The sequence below is a fragment of the Carcharhinus amblyrhynchos genome, chromosome 31 (assembly GCF_965287045.1).
Source record: "Carcharhinus amblyrhynchos chromosome 31, sCarAmb.v2.hapA, whole genome shotgun sequence".
NCBI lineage: Eukaryota > Metazoa > Chordata > Chondrichthyes > Carcharhiniformes > Carcharhinidae > Carcharhinus > Carcharhinus amblyrhynchos.
Window position 1 is genome coordinate 14,636,750 of NC_137354.1, and position 20,245 is coordinate 14,656,994.

The window sequence follows — 20,245 nt, forward strand, 5'->3', positions numbered from 1 at the left end:
CCATGCACCAACTGCCATTGTTCTTCTAAATGGTAGAGCTGTAAAGTGCGTGGAGGGTGTGGAAAGTCTGCAGAGATCTGATTAGGCTGAGCGAGTGGGCGAGGACCTGGCAGATGGAGTATAATGTTAGCAAGTGTGAGGTTATCCACTTTGGCGATAGGAGGGACTATTATTTAAAGCTGCAGCGTGCTACGGTGCAGAGGGACCTGGGGGTCCTTGTGCACGAGTCACAAAAGCCCAGTCTGCAGGTGCAGCAGTTGATCAAGAAGGCGAATGGAATGTTGGCCTTTATAACGAGGGGGATAGAATATAAAAATAGGGAGATCTTGCTGCAACTGTACAGGGTACTGGTGAGGCCCTGGAGCACTGTGTGCAGTTTTGGTCGCCGCACTTGTGGAAGGATGTATTGGCCTTGGAGGGAGTGCTGAGGAGGTTCACCGGAGATGAGGGGGTTGGCCTACGAAGAGAGACTAAATAGACTGGGTCTGTACTCGTTGGAGTTTAGAAAGATGAGGGGGGATCTTATAGAGACATATAAGATAATGAAGGGGATGGATAGGGTAGAGGTAGAGAGATTCTTCCCGCTTAGAAAGGATAGCAGGACTAGAGGACACAGCCTCAAGATAAGTCGGGGGGAGAGCAGTTTAGATCAGAGTTGAGGAGGAACTTCTTCACTCAAAGGGTGGTGAATCTCTGGAATTCTCTGCCCATTGAAGTGGTGGAGGCTACCTCGCTAAATATATTTAAGTCAAGGTAGATAGGTTTCTGATAGACGGGGGAATTAAGGGTTATGGGGAGAAAATGGGAAAGTGGAACTGATCCACTTCAGATCAGCCATGATCTTATTAAATGGCAGGGCAGGCTCGAAGGGCTAGATGGCCTACTCTTGCTCCTATTTCTTATGTTCTTAAAGATGGAAGGGAGTGAACCTCTTAATCGAATTGTTTGTTAGAGTACTTAAAGGTTGGTATATGAAACTATGCATAACCGTAAATAAAATCTGTGATAGTAGATTTAGCTAAGAGATGTAATCTGCTATAACATTTTAACTTTCTGAATTTTAGATGAATTGTATGTAATTTACAATATCAGATTTATTCTGCATCACCAAAATTAGTTCAAATTGGATAATTTAATTTGCTCATCTGCAATTTTGAGTTAATCTTTGACAATTGCATCTGATTTGTTAATACACTCTTTTCAACTCCTGTAAGAGCTTCAAATTAGGTAGTTATGATTTTCCTAATCTTTTCTATTTCAACTCCCACCACAGCCAGCCCTTCCTCTGTGGGAATGGTAAGCAAGTATTTTAGAGTAGGATAGTTAGATAATGCATAGAGTACAATAATCTCATTGGACAGTTTGAGTTGTAACAGAACTGCAATCTGCAAATTGTGCAGAGGGTGTGGAGAGTCTACAGAAGGACCTAAATAGGCTGGGCGAATGGGCCAGGAAATGGCAAATGGAATTTAATGTTGGCAAGTGCGAGGTGGTCCACTTTGGTAGGAATAATGGTGGGAAGGATTATTACTTACGTGGCGAAAAACTGCAGCAGGCGACGGTGCAGAGGGACCTCGGGGTCCTTGTGCATGAGTCGCAAAAACCCAGCTTGCAGGTGCAGCAGGTGGTCAGGAAGGCGAATGGGATGCTGGCCTTCATAGCGAGGGGGACTGAATATATAAGTAGGGAGGTCTTGCTGCGGCTGTATAGGGCATTGGTGAGGCCGCAGCTGGAGTACTGTGTGCAGTTTTGGGCGCCGTACTTACGCAAGGATATTTTGGCCTTGGAGGGAGTGCAGAGGAGGTTTACTAGGCTGATACCGGAGTTGAGGGGGTTGAGCTATGAGGAGAGGCTGAATAAACTAGGCTTGTACTCGTTAGAGTTTAGAAGAATGAGGGGAGATCTCATTGAGACGTATAAGATGATGAATGGGATGGATAGGATAGAGGTGGAGAGACTCTTCCCGCTCAGAAAGGACAGTAGGACTAGGGGGCACAGCCTCAAGATAAAGGGGGGGTGGTTTAGAACGGAGTTGAGGAAGAATTTCTTTACTCAAAGGGTGGTGACTCTCTGGAATTCTCTGCCCGTTGAAGTGGTGGAGGCTACCTCGCTAAATATTTTTAAGACGCGGGTTGATGGGTTTTTGATAAGAGAGGGGATTAAGGGTTATGGGGAGAGGGCGGGAATGTGGAACTGAGCCACGACAGATCAGCCATGATCTTATTGAATGGCGGGGCAGGCTCGAAAGGCCAGATGGCCTACTCCTGCTCCTATTTCTTATGTTCTATCTTCTTCCAAAGTTAATTTCTTTTAGTCAGTTTCAATCCCAAGCTTTACTATTACTTTGAAACATATTCCAAAGCCTTCTATTCTCTGATAAATAGGAGCCCAAAATATTTTCCACCCCTCCTCTCCTTAAACAGGAGACTTTTACAGTAAAGAGCTATGAAGGCTTAAATCCTGCAATCAAATAAAGACTTAAAAAGGTAGTAGTATATTCCTTGTGTCTTAATAAGGAATTAAATTCTGACTTTTGAATAAGATTGGAAAAGGTTATAGCGTTTATATACTTATCTCAAATTTTGTTTGGCTCTTTGGAAGGTTATTATTGCTGGATTGCCTGGTACGTATCCATTATGTTTAGAATACTGACTGTTGGTACATTCTTCCAGTGATAAACCCATACATCAAAAAAAGTCAATTCGACGTACTGAAACATCACACTATTGAAACAAACAAAATAATTGAGCTACTTCTGGGACCAGGGTGGAGCGGGTACTACATTTTCCACGCTAATATTTATGAAGATGTGGTGTCATTTATTAATTTTCATATGTTCTGCTTTTGGCTAGGTTCAAGGTTACAATGCCTCCTTAGCAACAGAAATCATTCAATAATTCAAACCTGTTTTGTTAGAAAGTTAAACCTGTTTCATAAGCTTTGCTCAAAAGCAAAGTGATTGTCTATAACGTTCCTCAGTAAAAAATTACTTTGATAGTTTGCTTCAATGGAGTTCAACAGGGTCCATTAAACTGATTCCTGGGATGAGGGAATTGTCATATGAGGAGAGACTGTGTTGACCAGAATAAAAGTAAAGTTCTGAGGATATTGGGGATCTGAAATAAAAACAGAAATGCTGTAAAAGCACAGCAGGTCTAGCAGCATCTATGAAGAGAGAATAGAGTTAATATTTCAAGTTGGTTCTGTCTCCTGAGTTGAAGAGAGGTAGAAATGTGATGTGTTTTATGCTGTTGAAAAGGGTGGCAGAATAAAATTAGTGGTTAAACAAGATTAAATGACAAGATGTCATGGAGACAAGACAAAGGGATTAGTAATGATGGTGTCAAAGATTAAACACAGTGAAAAGTCTGACAACACCACGTTCAAGTCCAACTGATTTATTTGATAGTACACTCACCAGCTTTCGGGGTTAGTCCCTTCATCAGGTGAATGGAGAGTTTTGGCCTCAGACAGAGCATATAAAGCACAGACAGTTTACAGATTACTGATTAGAATGTGAATCTTTACACCTAACCTGCTGTTCAAGTCTGAAAGTGGCTGACAATGTGAGTGGAAGGAGCACTGATCACAGGTTAAAGAGATGTGTATTGTCTCCAGACAGTACAGTAAGTGAGGTTTTGCAAACCCAGGCAAGTCACAGGGGTTACAGATAGTGCGACGTGAACCCAAGATCCTTGTTGAGACCGTCCTCCATGAGGTTTGCAAAACCTCACTTACTGTACTATCTGGAGACAATACACATCTCTTTAACCTGTGATCAGTGCTCCTTCCACTCACATTGTCGGCCACTTTAAGACTTGAACAGCAGGTTAGGTGTAAAGATTTGCATTCTAATCAGTAATCTGTAAACTGTCTGTGCTTTATATGCTCTGTCTGAGGCCAGAACTCTCCATTCACCTGACGAAGGGACTAATCCCGAAAGCTAGTGAGTGTATTATCAAATAAATCAGTTGGACTTGAACCTGGTATTGTCAGACTTTTTACTGTTTTTACCCCAGTCCAACGCCGGCATATCCACATCACGTCGAAGATTAAAGCAGATGTTAATGGTGCCTTGGCACTTTACGGCCTTCTGGATGTAACATTCAGTTAAGAACTTCAGTTCATTAACCCGGTCTTTTGATTCTAAAACCCTCCCACCCCCGGCTTCCCACCCAATCTGTGCTAGTCTGTTTCTTGTTCTCATGTTTTGCTTTCAGAAAGCGCTGAAACACATTCTGCCGTCTGAAATTTTATGCTGCCAGTAGTACCTGATTTAGTCTTTAATACCATCATTCCCACTCCATTTGTCTTAAGTCCATGTCATTTAGTTTCTCCTGACCTCCAACCCAACAATGACCTTCTATTCTGTTCCATTCACTTTCAACAGCATAAAACCCTCCATATTTCTACATTTTTACAGCCCCAAACAAGTCATACAGACTCGTAACATTAAAATTTGTTTTTTTCCCCTCCGCATATGTTGCCAGACTTGCTTAGATTTCCAGTATTTTCAGTTTTTATTGTGTAGACCAGGTCCATGTTCCCTCGAGATCAGAAAAATGAGTGGTAATCCCATTGAAATGTTACACGTTTGAGAAGTTTGACAGAGTAGATGCTGGGAGAATGTTCCCTCTGGCTGGAGAGCCCAGAACTTGAGATCGTTGGGGACGATTCTTAAGTGTCGAATTCACTGGAAAACTGGAGTAACTCACGCTGTCTTTTTCAGTGGGAGTTCACATTAGAATCTCACACGTTCTGTGCACTGCAAAGTGCAACATCGTGAATGTCATTAGATTTTAGGGGGTGGGACCAATTCATATGGAGAAGCTGAAATCAGCGGGTCTGAGTGCATGCACAGTGATTCCGAAGTGTCAGCCGCTGGTTTGGCCAGCGATTGAGCTGGCCTGCCCACCCCAATAGCAGTGGCAGTGGGGCCCCACCCCCTGGCACTTCCCCAAACCCAATGGCAATATCATGGTCCCTGGGCATTGGCACTTTGCCCCTTGGGCAGTGCCAAGGGGCACAGACTGACACTGTCAGGGTGGCTCATACCCGGGGACATCGTCCAACCTCCTGAGGAGCCCTGATTGCCCCCCACTTCACTCCAGCAGGGTTGGGCTGCTAGCTCCCTGAAAATGGGGAGCTACTGTGATCCCCGCTGGAGTAAAACACTCTGGTAGGGCAGGAGATGCTAATAGGCCTGAAGAATTAAGTCCTGGGCCCGCTATAGAATTTAAATAGAATATAAAAGGCTATTTAAATGCTAGCCCTGCCTCCCAGCAAACTTCCGGCACCATGCAGATGCCGCCGGAATTCCGGGCCTGGGACACGCAAGTGTGGCTCGCAAGAAATCTGCGAATTGGCTGATGCACAATTGTCTCAAAGGAGTTGATAGTTTAGAAATGAGATGAAGAGAAATTTATTAACTCAAGGGCTTATGAACCTTTGGAATTCTCTACTGCAGCAAACTATTGGTGTCTGGTTGTGGAGTATGTTCAGATCGGATCAATAGAAGTTTAAATGCTGAAAGAATCCAGGATATCGGGAGACCGGGGCAGGGGGAGGCGGCAGTTGTAGCTGAGAACATAAGAAATAGGAGCAGGAGTAGGCCATCTAGCCCTTCGAGCCTGCCCCATCATTCAATAAGATCATGGCTGATCTGTCGTGGCTCAGTTCCACATTCCCGCCCTCTCCCCATAACCCTTAATCCCCTTGCCTATCAACCCGCGTCTTAAATATATTTAGCGAGGCAGCCTCCGCCACTTCAACGGGCAGAGAATTCCAGAGATTCACCACCCTTTGAGTGAAGAAGTTCCTCCTCAACTCCATTCTGAACCGCCCCCCCTTTATCTTGAGGCTGTGCCCTCTAGTCCTACTGTCTCTTCTGAGCGGGAAGAGCCTCTCCACCTCTATCCTATCCATCCCATTCATCATCTTATATGTCTCAATGAGATCTCCCCTCATTCTTACAAGTATTCCTCTCTGAGGAAGAAGATCTTGTATTATGACAGAGCAGTCTTGAAAGCCTAATTGGCTTATTTCTGCTCCAAATTCTTATGTTTTTGTCCTTTTAAAATAGATTAATCAAATGTGTGTATCAAAATAAATTATTTACTGAAGTCTTGCTATAAAGCAATATTTTTGTTATAGTTGCAGGTGGAAATACTGACATTTTGGTTTGAGAAGTTGAGCATTCTATTAAATCATGTAGAAGAAGAATTTAAAATGTAACATGAGCTGTCTAAATTATTTTGCAAGCTCTTGAGCTATACATAGCACAGTATTGAACATTTGTTCATTGCTGAGTTAAGCAAGTTCACTTTTTAAATGTTTGGTGTGCCAAAACGAACAAGTTAAATTGAAAAGTTATGTGATACATTTTTAGAGCAAATAGGTTGCATAATGGGTGAATACTTTGTCATTTATAATGGAAACATTTATGATTCATAGTCATTTTTTAATATCAGAATTATTTTCACACTTATATGGCAAACAAATTAAATGAAAAAAATCTCTTGTTTCTAGCCCCGTGCAAATCCCTTTCCAATCTGCAGTTTCTGCTTGGGGACAAAGGAGTACAATCGAGAAAAAAAACCGGAAGATCTCATCTCCTGCGCAGACTGTGGTAGCAGTGGTGAGTTGAATCATTTATACATCAGTGGTTCAACAAATAAAAAAAAACATTTTATGCTGGGGGAATTTCGTTATCCATCAGCAGTCCTTGTAAGATTTTTTTATCCTGCATTAACATGTTGAATTTTAAGCACAGTTCAGATATGCAACCCATTGTGATGCTCAGCAGGCGTTTGTTGCATTTCAGGCTTGGATGCTATTCCTTAACGCACATTCTTTTCATTATGGATTCATGTAGGGGGGAAAATCATAAGAACAAACTCAATTAAGACCTAGTTGGGAATAATGAAGTCAGAAGCAGATAAATAAGTAATTTAACATTCCTACCCTATCTTGCCCATTTACACTGTTAAGTTCATACTAGAATCAACCCAGAAGTGATTTTGTACCTCAAAATAAATAAATAATGTTGGTCACCTATTTTTGCCAGTAGTTGTATTGTAAGTTTGTTAATGTCAGTTCTTCGTACTTGCAATTATTAGATTTTAGAAGGCCAGATCTATGATGATGTATAAAAGCTGCAGATGAAGACACAGCATTTAACATGAATAAGCATTAGTCCTGGTAGATACATCAACTATTTGTAGCCTTTCATGTATTAAAACATCCTCTTGTGCTTTACAGAGAAGATCAGGGAATCTGTACAGTGGAATATTCAGTTAGACAGATAGAATATTGATATTGAATTGAGGAGGGTGAGAAAGGATGTGGAAAGGAGAAGGGGTTTAGGAAGAGACATGGTGATTATGAGGTTAATGAGGACTCTAGGAATGGCTAGGCTAGGAATGATGAAGATGTAAATGAGGATTTGGCCAATATTGGGAGAGGTCGAAATTTGGGAAGGTGGTATAACCATGATGGAAGTCCTGGAATGTGAGATGTTGCACAGGTTAGAGGAGTTATTCAGGGCATAGTGCCCCCATGTCTTGGAAGGTAGTTGAAACTAGCCCGATGGAATACAAGGTTGTACTGTGTAAGAAGTTCCTGAGATTAAAAATAAGAAAAAATGTGAGCTCATCAAATAATGGGTGAGAGAAATATCTCAAGAACTTCAGTAAATTATTCAGGATTCTGTTTTTGGATGAAGATAGCCTGCTCTTCTCATTTTAAGGTGTTCTCTTAACTTGAGTGATTTATGAAGTGACCATCTATCTCCTAACCATTTAACTATTGGAGGAAAGTTTTGTCTTCATTGCCTGGTTGCTAACCAGTCTGGGCAAAGGGCAGGAGGCAAATCTGGTAGGAGGATTGCATGTCTCTGCCAAAACATGGCTGTTTTCCTTTCATTAATTTCTGTAGGAAGAAAGTCAGATTGGTTTTGTTAGCAAAACATCTTCTCTACTAGATTTTACATTCTGCACTTTCATAAGCTCTCCATTTTGAGAGGGGTAAATCATGTGATGAACCCTGTTTGCGGGATCGAGTACTCACTGAGGGAAGAATTGGGACTCATTTCTTCATAGAAGGATGACGCAAATAATGTTGCAGACTGTGAATGCCAGAACATTCAGAATGCCAAACTCATTTGCCACCAAGATGTTACTTGAAGGTATGTAAAATATGCAGATACATGACCCGGATAAATTACTGCATATTAAGTAAGGATCCTGGACAAGAACCAGAAGACAAAGTAAATGATGTATGAAAGAGAAAAAAGAAAGGAACAGAGCTGTAAATTGGAGACAGTCTGACTGGAAAGTCTCTGCTTTTGCATTTTTTTTTACCCCTACAGTGTAAATGCAAAACTATTTTTTCCTTTAGACCTCTTATTTTTAAGTTTATTTCTCCCTGACCCCCACCCCACTCTCGCACCTGTATGAATTGATCAGAGCCATCTGTTATCTCAACCCCTCTGTCTAAAATTCTTTTCCTGAAACCTTTTGTCATCAACTAACTCCCCAGCTCTTCAACTTAAAGCTTTAGAATTCTATAAATTGTTCTGTTTCTCCATGTGAAGTGTTTTGAAAAAGTTACTGGATTCATATCCAATCCAAAATGAAGGGAGTATAATCTCCTGACTAACCATTGAAAGAGTCCCATAGGCTTTGAGCAGTTTCATCAGTCTTGCTGTAATGCCTATTTAGCAGGACTCTATTACATAAAACTACCCATTTATTAGCATTCATTGGCTACCTAATTCAGATCATAAGGAATCATCATCCAGGAAAGAGAAAGATTCATACCAAAGAAGTAGCAGAAAATTCTTGAGGTTGCTGTTATGGCAGATTAATGAGGCTAGCTATGATAATTTTATTCTACATCTTTGCCATTAAGTAACAGGACCAAGTTAAACAATCTGGTAGGTAGTGGTTATCGTAGTAATTGTCGGGGAAAAAGAATGGTTTAAAAATACCAAAATCATAAATTTATCATTGTAAAATTTCAAGCAGCTGTTTTCAGTACGCTCAGGATTGTGCAGGAAAACAAACAAAATAAGTTTTAGCGTCACAATTAGGCTTACATTAACACTGCAGTGAAGTTACTGTGAAAGTCTCCTAGTCACCACACTCCAGCACCTGAAATTTTTCAATGATAAATTCATGATTTTGGTATTTTTAATCATTCTTTTTCCCCTACAATTAATATGATAATCACCACCAACCAGATTGTTTAATCTGGTCCTGATCTTAATGGCAAAGTTATAGAATAAAATGATCATAGTTAGACGGAAAGTCCCTTGGTTGCCACATGCCGGCATCTGTTTGGGTACACTGAGGGAGAATTTAAACACAGCCAATACACCTAACCAGCACGTCTTTCGGACTGAGAGGAAACTGGAGTACTTGGAAGAAATCCACACAGACATGGGGGGGATCGTGCAGACTCTGCACAGACAGTGACCCAAGCCAAGAATCAAACCCAGGTCCCTGGCGTTGTGAGGCTTGTATTTGAGACCAGTGGGTCCCATTTCTTTTTGGAGGTTGTGTTAAGTAGCGGAAACAATGAGATTATTGGAGGTAATATTTTTGATGCAGGTAGCAGGTTTGGTTTAACAGGTATTTTAGAGGGTTTTATGTTTTTTAGGAAAGGGGGTGAAGTGGAGAGAGCAATGCTGCCTAGTTTGTCTCACCAAAACACCTATAAAAAGCCATTGTTGGTTTGTTGAGGTATGAAACCCGAGACCTAGTTGACTTGAAACTACAAAATCAGAACGACATTGGCAACTTGTGTCAAATGTGTTTTTACAGTTTGAAAAGTCAATGTAACACTCCTGGGCATCTCCACAGTAAGAAAGCAAGAGAGTAAGTAAACACATACAGCAAGCATAGCAATCAAATACAAAACTATCTGAAAAATAAATGGATAGATTTCTACATTAAAAATTTTACATAGAACTGAAATGAAAAATTAAGCCAAAAATGAAATAAATAGATCATGTGGCAACAGTGCAAAAAATGTGATGATTTAGTGTGCATTGGCAGAGATCAATAAAATGTGTTTGCCTGTGATTTTTTTTAATATAGCAAATTCTAGATGTGTATTCAGAAATACTTTGCTGAGAATGAGACACTTCTTGGTGTTGAGACGAGGGGTGGTTCCATAGATATTCCCATCTCTTAAGTCTACTCAGAACACTTTCTAGAACTTGTTATGCTCTTTTCCACTGCTATGAATTTAACAATATACAAGAGTAGTGGTTGATTCAAATTAGGAAATGCAAGAGAGGAATGTTTTGCTGGAAATGAGAATAAAGGCTGTGCTCATTTATTCTGACACTAAGTTACTTGAGCTAGGCTCCAGTTATTTTGCATTTGATATTTTCTTGTGATGCCACCATTGGAACTTCACTATTAAATTATTTTAAACTTGATCGTACAGTTCTCTCATTTCAGTTGTTTGGAGTCCAACATATGAATAGCAATAGAAAGAAAAATGTCATTAAGATATTCATTAATGTTGACATTCTTGGTTTCTTTTTTCACTTATTACTGATAACCATTAACCAGATTGCTCAGACCTGACTTTTAGAATATTTCTGTAAAATTGTAAATGCAGTGAGCTGGAGTTGAGAGTTAATTATGTAAAATAGATCTCTAGTAGTTATGAGAGAAAATGGGAGGTTTTGTAGGCAAGTCTTTATATGACTTTCATGGATCGACTTACATTTGAATTAATGCTGATACCCGTTCTGCCTCATTAGGATCAAATTATCTTTAATTAGCTGCACAGATGTATTGGGTGATGCACTGCTTTCTGCAAGAATACTGAAATGTGGAGTTGCATACTTAGCATCATTGATAGGACATAATAATCTATTATACCTGACTAACAGTACTCTTACATGTTTTTCCAGTAGCAAGTTTTTTTTAATAAAGGAGAGATTTAATGATATTTAATGGTCATGGTTTGGTTGGTTCAGTGCAATGTACTAAGAAATTCTTATGGGGCAGTTTATGTAGAACTGTGTCCATTTTACACTGTCCAATCCATTGTATCAGCACACGTAGTACGTGACTCTTGGACTGAAAATTTTGTTAAGATGTTTAATCGGTTAGAATAGAGTGCATGAAATAGGGAAAATATTTTTGTTTGAATTGGTAAAGCCTGTTCCAAATCATCAAAAGCATTTGATTACTTTTTGGGCAAGTTTTAATACTTGCATATGTAACTCTAGTGTCTGTTTTTTCATTGTTGTAAAATGTTTCCTGACTTCAAGTATCAACAAATAGCACGACAGTGCACACATAATGGGAGATTGCTTTCCCCGTTGAATATCTGAGTATAATGTCTCTTCATCATATATTTCAAAAGTCAACTTCAGTTTTCTTTTCTACTTGTAATTACATGCCTTTTTGTAATTTAGTACTGTACTCTTGTCAAATTTCTATTTTTATACCAGTTGTTAATCCAAATATGCATGTTTTTGTTTTGTCCAAAATGTTGCCACCACTTATGAAGTAGTGATTACTTGACAGCATATTCTATACCAAGCACTGATTTTTAATCTGTTTCATTTTGTGATAGTACAGTAAAACATTTACCTGCATTCAGATGAGTGGTTAATTTTTACATACATCTAAGGCTCTTTTCTCAGAGATTCTTTGCAACAATTAATTTGCTTAGTTAATTTGACCACCTCAAGGGGAGTGGGAGTGCATTGCATGACTTAACGTTTATTCCTTAATTGATTACCATGATCTCAAATCTGAAATATAATGAAGGAACCACTGTACTCAAGCATGCAGGCAAGTGCGTTCCTTCTCTTTAATCAACCAGATTTATTTTTCTCTCTCTTATTGGGCTGTTTGTGCTCAAGTACTGAAATATCTTAACCAATATGTTTTATATGTGGATTTCCCAGTAACGCTGTATATTCAAGAGCAACATACTGCAAATGCTGGAAATCTGAAATAAAAACAGAACATTTTGGGAATATTTGGCGGTTGCTAGCAGCATCAGTGGAGAAAGAAACAGAGTTAACATTACAGGCTGGTGACCCTCTGTCAGAACTCTGTGATCCTATGTATACTTCTACTAGAGGTATTTATATGGCACCTTTCCCAAGACACCTAATAGAGATCTAATCAGACAGAAATAGACAACAAACCAAGGCCAAATTGGGATGGATGACCAAATCTTAGTCAAAGAGGTGCATTTTTAAGGAGGGTCTTAAAGAAAAAAAAATGGCATGATGGTGAAGCATTATGGTTTGGGGGGAAAAAAAAGCCCCAGAATGTGGGGCCTAGCCAACTGAACAGCATTATTATCAAAACTGGAACAGAAGAAAAGAGGCACAAACTGTCAAAATCACAGTCCATGGAACCGTAAAGAAGATGAGATTTTAAAAAGTGATTTTTATCTGGGCGAGGCTGCATGCAAAAAACATCAAACTTGTTACAAACATATTAGCTTATCTTGGGGGTCATTTGAAAAACTAAGCTGTATTTGTAGAAAATTACTTTTATCTCACAAAGCAGTTAGGGATATTTTTCACCCAGGTAAAGCTCAATCCCTTTTTTTAATGAAGTACTTGTTATAGAGTAAACAACAATTGGCATTTTACAGAAACTAGAAATCAAATAGTGATCATTAATATTATTAAAACTAATTCCAACAGCAAATGGGAGAAAAATGTTCAAGTGTAAATCATTGAGTTGATTAAGTGACAACATGATGGCTTCTTTGAAATTTAAGAAAATACTCTGAACATCTTTTCCCCTAAAATTCTAGCTTCCCATTGCTAAAACTGATATTTTGATGAAAAATGTGTAATATTTTAAATCTTGCAGTTGAGGTTCACAACTGATGTGGCAGTCACTGGAAGTAATAAGTTTTACATCTGCACCATTTTTGCTTCTTTTCCTCTATTTATTTCTCCTATCCCAAGATTTTTAATTTTGTTTTCTCTCTCTTTCTCATTTTTTCCCCCTCTCCCCTCCTGTCTCTCCTCTTTTTTTCCCACCCCCTCCTTTTCTGTCTCCTCCTCATCCTCCTCGTCCTCGGTCTCTCTCCCACACTCCTCCTGATTTAATGTCTTTTCTCAAGTGTATGTTTCCATGTTGGTTGTCTCCGTCTCTTGGTACATAGACACACTTTCTTCTTCTCATTCACTCTTGATTTTCCTTTTTTCGGACTAGGGTGCTTTACCATTCGTTCTTTATGAAATATTCATTGTATTTCTTAACCAGCCAGATTTTGCCACATAACTAAATTCTCACCTCCTATTAATTCCTAGGTACAACTCTTTGCTTCAGTAATTTATGATTATTCAAGTGCAAGCCTGATCAGTGAGCATCGGGAAACTAATAGGATCTTAAATTAGAGTCTTCTTCCTTGCATTACCCCATGTGCATACGTACACAGAAGAGGATTCTTTTCTGATTTTTCAAGCAATTTGTGGCAGCCCAGTACTACTGAGGTTGAGACAGCACAGACAAGGGATTAAATTTAGGAATATATCACGTAATTTATTATCATATTCTTGTGGTGAATTCACCACAATGAACCATCATGTGAAATCATGTAAGATAAGTGCACAATAACCTGTACCAAGCTCAGCTATTAAAATTGTTTTTCTCTTTTGAAGGGCATCCATCATGTTTAAAATTCTCTTCAGAGTTAACAGCCCACGTGAAGACCTTAAGATGGCAGTGCATTGAGTGCAAAACTTGCAGTGCTTGTCGAGATCAAGGGAAAAATGCTGTAAGTATTTAGAAATATAATATTGCAGATGCTGGAAATCTGGAATAAAATCAAAGTGCTAGAAAAGCCCAGCAGCACCTTTGGAGAGAGAAACAGAATTCCAAAGAAATCATATTTGACTTGCAGCGCTAAGTCTGTTTCTCTCTCTGTTGATGTTGAGGGATAAATGTTGGCCAGGGCATCTGGAGAAAATGCTTCTTCTCTGTGTTTTAACTTTGACCTGTTTCCAGGTTTAGGAGCAGGTTATCAAGTTCCTGGTTACTTGTGTTTCAGCCTCATCAGAATATTCTCCTTCATATCTACATTCTCCCTCTCTTCCTCACTCCTGTCTTTGTAACTCAAGTTTCTCACCCCCAATAAAGGGGATGTGATGGTCAAGTGATAATATCATTTTACTATTAATCCAGAAACTCGGTTAATGTTCTGAGGACCCGGGTTCAAATCCTGCCTCAGCAGATAGTGGAATTTGAATTCAGTTAATAAAGAAATCTGGAATTGAGAATCGACTGATGACCTTGAAACCATCGGCGATTGTTGGAAAAACACATCTGGTTCACTAATGTCCTTTTGGGGAAGGAAGTCTGTCGTCCTTACCTGGTCTGGCCTACATATGACTCCAGAGCCACACCAATGCGATTGACTCTCAACTGCTCTCTGAAATGGTCTTGCTGAGCGTAACTAGGGATGGGCAATAAATGCTGGCCAGTCAGTGGCATCCATATCCCACAAATTAATTTTAAAAATTGTAGAGGGATTAAAATTGGGGATACATGAGACCAAAATTAGGGGAGCATTGATGAATTTTTGATGTGCAGCTGAAGATTACAAAAATAAGGAGGGATTTGAAAACAAGGTTGGGAATTTTAAAATCAAAATGTTGCTGGACTGGGGCCCAACGTAGGTCAGCGAACACAAGAGTGATAGGTAACAGCAGCAGAGTTTGGATAAAGCTTTATGGAGGGTTGAATGTGGGAGGTCAGCCAAGAATTCATTGGAATAATTCAAATCTAGGGGTGACAGAGGCATGAATGAGGGTTGCAGCAGCTGATGAGCCAAGATATGGGCAAAGTCGGACGATGTTACAGAGCTGGAAATAAGCAGTCTTTGTAATGGCACTTCGTAAACTCATCTCAGGAACAAATGTAAAGCCATAGCTGTGAACAGACTGGCTTAATCTCCGACTGTTGCCAGGAAGATTCTTGGAGTTGGTAGTTTGGGATGAAGTGGGGACCAAAAACAATACCTTCAGTATTTCCATTATTTAATTGGAGGAAATTTCTGCTCATCCAGTACTTAATGTTGGATAAGCAATGAGATAATTGAGCAATAGTGGAGGAGTTAAGATAGATGATGGTGAGGTAGAGCAGGGCAGTGCTGGTGTATAATTGAAGTTGCTAATTGCCAAAAACTTGCTATAAGTAATGGTTGGGAATTCCTTTCCACTATATAGTTTTATTCAATATTTATCCTAAGTATGTAAATTATTTATTGGTTTAAAATGAGCAAAATAAATTGGAGTTCTAGTAAAATCATAATACGTTGAACAAAAAGAAGATTCAAATAATTACTCAATAATTTAGCAATTGACAACACTTGAATACGATTTAAACACCTGAGTGAATTTATGTACTGAATTACTTTGTAATTTTTCTCCTGTCCAGGACAACATGCTTTTTTGTGATTCCTGTGACCGGGGGTTTCACATGGAATGCTGTGACCCACCGCTCTCCAGAATGCCAAAAGGTATCACTGAACCTAATATATTGGTGATTTACGTATTTGTTATTTTCAGTGTACTTGTACTTTCTACAAAAATGCAAAGACACCTAGAACTTTACAAGCTCTGTTAGTGGCAGAGATTAGATCACTTCACTAGGCCGCATCTTCATTAGCTGATCCCATGACTGCCTAATCTTACTCTCCATTCCCCAGCCCCCATTGCTGCTTCAGTGCATGAGACCTGAATTGTTCATGCCACAATTCCAATAAGGAGTTGTGACCTACAGTTTGGAAAGCCCTGGCATAGGGTTTGTGCCACTATAACGATAATCCAGAGACCTGGGCTGATGTAACTAGTAGAGCTAACCAAGGAGAATCAGTGGGTATGGTTTATTCAGACTTTCAGAAGGGTTTGGACAAAGGCTCACAAAACAGACTACTATTAAAGTGCGTAGGACAAGGGTAGTGTCTTGAGATGGCATAAATGGGTCTTTTTCCGATTGACAGGCAATGACTATTGGGGTACCACGTGGATCTGTGCTGGGACCCCAACTGTTCACATTATATGTTAATGATTTAGAAGATGGAATTGAATGTATTATCTCCAAATTTGCAGATGATACACAGTTGGGTGAGAGGGTGAGCTGTGAGGAAGATGCAGAGATGCTTCAGTGTGATTTGGACAGGCTGAGTGAGTGGGCATATGCATGGCAGATGCAGTATAATACAGATAAATGTGAGGTTATCCACATCGGTAAGAAAAATAGAAAGGCAGATTATTATTTGAATGGGTGTAAATTGAGAGAGGTGGATACTTGGCAAGACTTTGGTGTCCTCGGGCATCGGTCACTGAAAGTAAGCGCACAGGTACAGCAGGCAGTAAAGGCAAATAAAGTGTTGGCCTTCATAGCGAGAGGATTTAAGTACAGGAATAGGGATGTCTTACTGCAATTATATAGCACATTGGTGAAGCTACACGTGGAGTATTTTGTGCAGTTTTGGTCTCCTTACCTGAGGAAGGCTATCCTTGCTGTAGAGGGAGTGGAGCAAACGTTTACCGTGCTGATCCCTGGAATGGCAGGTCTGCCATTTGAGAAGAAACTAATTCGGTCAGGATTATATTAATTGGAGTTTAGAAGAGTGAGAGGGTTTCTCATAGAAATTTATAAAAATTCTATCAGGATTAGACAGGTTAGATCCAGAAATAATGTTCCTGATGGTGGGGGAGTCCAGAACTAGGAGTCATGGTTTGAGGATAAGGGTTAAACCTTATAGAACTGAGGTGAGAAGGAATTGCTTCACCTAGAAGGTGGTGAATGTGTGGAATTCACTACTACAGAAAGTAGCTGAGGCCAAAACGTTATGTGATTTTGGGAAAAATTAGATATAGCTCTTAGGGCAAAAGAGATCAAGGAGGGGATATGGAGGGGAAGGTGGGATCAGGAAATTGAATTTGATGACCAGCCATGACCAAAATGAATGTCAGAGCAGGCTTGAAGGGCCAAATGGCCTATTTCTGTTTCTGTTTTGATGATAGAGGTGTGAGTTCAAGTGTTACTCCGTCACTTTGGAAATTAAATTCAATTCATTGATTAAATTTGGAATGATGTGCTATTATCGGTTATGTTGATTATTATAATTACCAGATTCTCATAAAAATCCATCTGGTTCTCTAATGTCAAGGAAAAGAAATCTGCCCTCCTTATTGGGTTTGCCACGTTCACATTTGCAAAGCCACTGATTCTTAACTGCTCTCTGAAATTCCCTAGCAAGTTAGTCAGTTGTCAAGAAGGTGGTTCAGTTCTACCTTATCAAGAGTAGCAGAGGCAATAAATGCTGGCCTCGCCAATGATGCTCTTATCCAGTGCATGAATTTTTAAAATAAATCTGTAGAGTATGTTTTTCACTTTAGGCCATTCAATAAATCTTTCTCCTCTAAAGGAGATATTGCTCCACTTGTGCAACTGAAACGTTTGAAGCCAAAATTATTTCCTAATGATGAATAATGTTAACTGAGACACAAAAAAAATTGAACAAGGAAAGTCCACTTGTCTCGTGGACTGCTTCTTACACAGATGATGTACAATTTATCTTATTCTGAGACTTTTAAAGAATTAGGAATTAGTTATGGATTAATTCTCGCAGTCTCTATTGTAATGCGTCCTTGTGCCAACAATGCAAGGATTATTGAAGCTTCATATTTGATAATCTCTGTTTATATTGATGTATATTACAACTAATCCTTTCCCAACTAGTTAATTATTGGGTGACTTTTTGAAGAAGTTAATTAATACAAAATTACCTGCTTTCACTGAGATTCTAATAGCTTTATCCAGTAGTGTACAATTTCATGTGAGGTTTGTTAATTTTATGACTGTAGATCTCATCATTGCTCACAGATAGCAGAGCATAGTTCTATTGTTTACTGTGACCTTATTCTAGATTCAGGGTTGCAATTCACTCCTTTCTCTTGCCATGTTCTCCAAATTCCAGAGCATTAGTTGAATTGATAGGATGTTAGCTACTCAGGAATTCTAGTTATTTGATTGATCCCTGGCACTTAGATTGGAGAACTAGAGGGATGAAGTTTAAAAACTCCATGTTGCAGCTGTACAAGGTGCTGGTGTGACCACACCTGGAGTACTGTGTACAGTTTTGGTCTCCTTACTTGAGAAAGGATGTGCTGGCACTGGAGGGGGTGCAGAGGAGATTCACTAGGTTGATTCCAAAGTTGAGAGGGTTGGCTTATGAGGAGAGACTGAGTAGACTGGGGCTACACTCATTAGAATTCAGAAGAATGAGGGGAGAGCTTATAGAAACATATAAGATTATGAAGGGAATAGATAAGATAGAAGCAGGGAAGTTGTTTCCACTGGCGAGTGAAACTAGAACTAGGGGGCATAGCCTCCTAATAAGGGGAAGCAGATTTAGGACTGAGTTGAGGAGGAATTTCTTCACACACATCTGTGGAATTCCCTGCCCAGTGAAGCAGTTGAGGCTACCTCATTGAATGTTTTTAAGGCAAGACAGATACATTTTTGAACAGTAAAGGAATTAAGGGTTATAGTGAGCGGACGAGTAAGTGGAGCTGAGTCCACAAAAAGATCAGCCATGATCTTATTGAATGGCGGACAGGCTCGAGAAGCCAGATGGCCTTTCTTGCTCCTAGTTCTTACGTTCTTATGTTGCATGAAGAGTTTCATAACAATAGCACAGAAAATTTTAATTATTTGATAGCTTCACCAGATTGCTCTGATCCGGTTGGTTGATTGGACAACTTAAAGGCATGCTGACTTCTTGAAGGTAAAATGAGACACGCATTGAAATGCAGTACAAATATTGGTCGTCTATTATGTCCCATCAATTTCAGGACAGGACAAGTGGCACAAAAGCACTTCCGCCAAACTTACCTGCCCATCCCGTGTTTATTTCACTCCTTTTGTATGTGAACGTGCTGCCAGAGGAGGTGGTGGAAGCAGATTCTAATACAGTATTTAAGAGGCATCTGGATAGATACATGAATAGAAGGATATGGACCACATGGAGGCAAGAAAATATTAGATTAGAGAGGCATCTGTGTAGGCACAGACTGGTGGGCTGAAGAGCCTATGCTATGCTGTGCTGTTCTTTGTTCTCTGATACTGGTTTCAACTCAAAACTGTAAGTGAATGGCTTAACTTCAAACCCAAAAGTTGGCTATGCAAGGTTCCATTTCCTGTCCCACTATAAAGTTCCTTACATTTATAAATATTTACAATAACATTCATCTCATTCGTGGGCCATCTGTTTAGTTGGCACAGGTCCCTCTGTAACTTATGATCTTTTTCTGATTGTATAGCTTGATATCAATAAATGCGATAGTATTGTAGTATCTTTCTCCAAGTTATTTTGAATACTGTGACAAGCAAGAGACCTAAAATGTACTTTTTCAGACATTAATCATCAAATGTTATAGATTACCAGTTCAATTTATCATTTTTTCTTTCTGTTGCTGAGCTTGCTTTAATCCAGCTAACTAGTTTACTGTTAATCAAAGAGTCTTAACTTTTTTTAAAAGCCTCAGGTAAAAAATGCTTGCTTTTGAAAGTTGAAGAAAAATACATCAAGTGATTAATCCCAATTCACTGTCTCCAAAAAGAATTCCAGCATATTAACAATCCGTGACCTAGATTGTTTCTAACTTCATGTTTGGCCTCTGCACTTCAGATGAACAAATGTATTCTCTGTGTTTTCTCCAGAGCTATGTTAGACCAGTTAGCCTGTAGTTTTATTTTGGCTCCTGGGATGTTTGCACTGATCCAGTCCTTTTGATAATTCCTATGTTCATGGATCTTTATAATAACATGAATCAGAGTTTCTTTTATTGCTCACATCTTTAGGTATTTTAGGTTGATCGCCATAAGGCCCAACTGCCTTGCCTGAAATTTCTCGCAAAATAAAAGCCTGTTTCTCCATCCCTCCTCTTTTTTCCTAAGTTTTCAGCTTTATTGCAGATTATCATGTTCTTTAAAAATTTTCCTCATCTTGAGCTTTAATAGGTTTTGTTGTTCTTCCTGGAGCCAGAATTATTTTCTGGATGGAATTTAGTGCCTCCCCCATTTTGAGTTTGGTGAGGAGGAGAAATAGTTAATCAAGTGGGGAAAGTAGTGGGGCAGATCCACACTGAGTGGTGTGCATGATCTTCCTACGCCACTGCCACTCACTTTGAAATTTTCCTGTAGTTCTCAAAGCTGTGTATTTCTGATTT

The 20,245-nt window shown here is 39.5% G+C and overlaps 1 protein-coding gene across 1 annotated transcript in view; it reads left to right on the plus strand.

The window, feature by feature from the left end:
• kat6b (K(lysine) acetyltransferase 6B) overlaps window positions 1–20,245 on the plus strand; it is a 155,282-nt gene that overhangs the window by 55,038 nt on the left and 79,999 nt on the right. Inside the window, exons 3-5 of the mRNA XM_080215803.1 lie at window positions 6,529–6,637; window positions 13,664–13,779; window positions 15,441–15,522. Of these exons, the coding sequence (XP_080071929.1) occupies window positions 6,529–6,637; window positions 13,664–13,779; window positions 15,441–15,522 (307 nt within the window). The remainder of the gene's footprint in view (window positions 1–6,528; window positions 6,638–13,663; window positions 13,780–15,440; window positions 15,523–20,245) is intronic.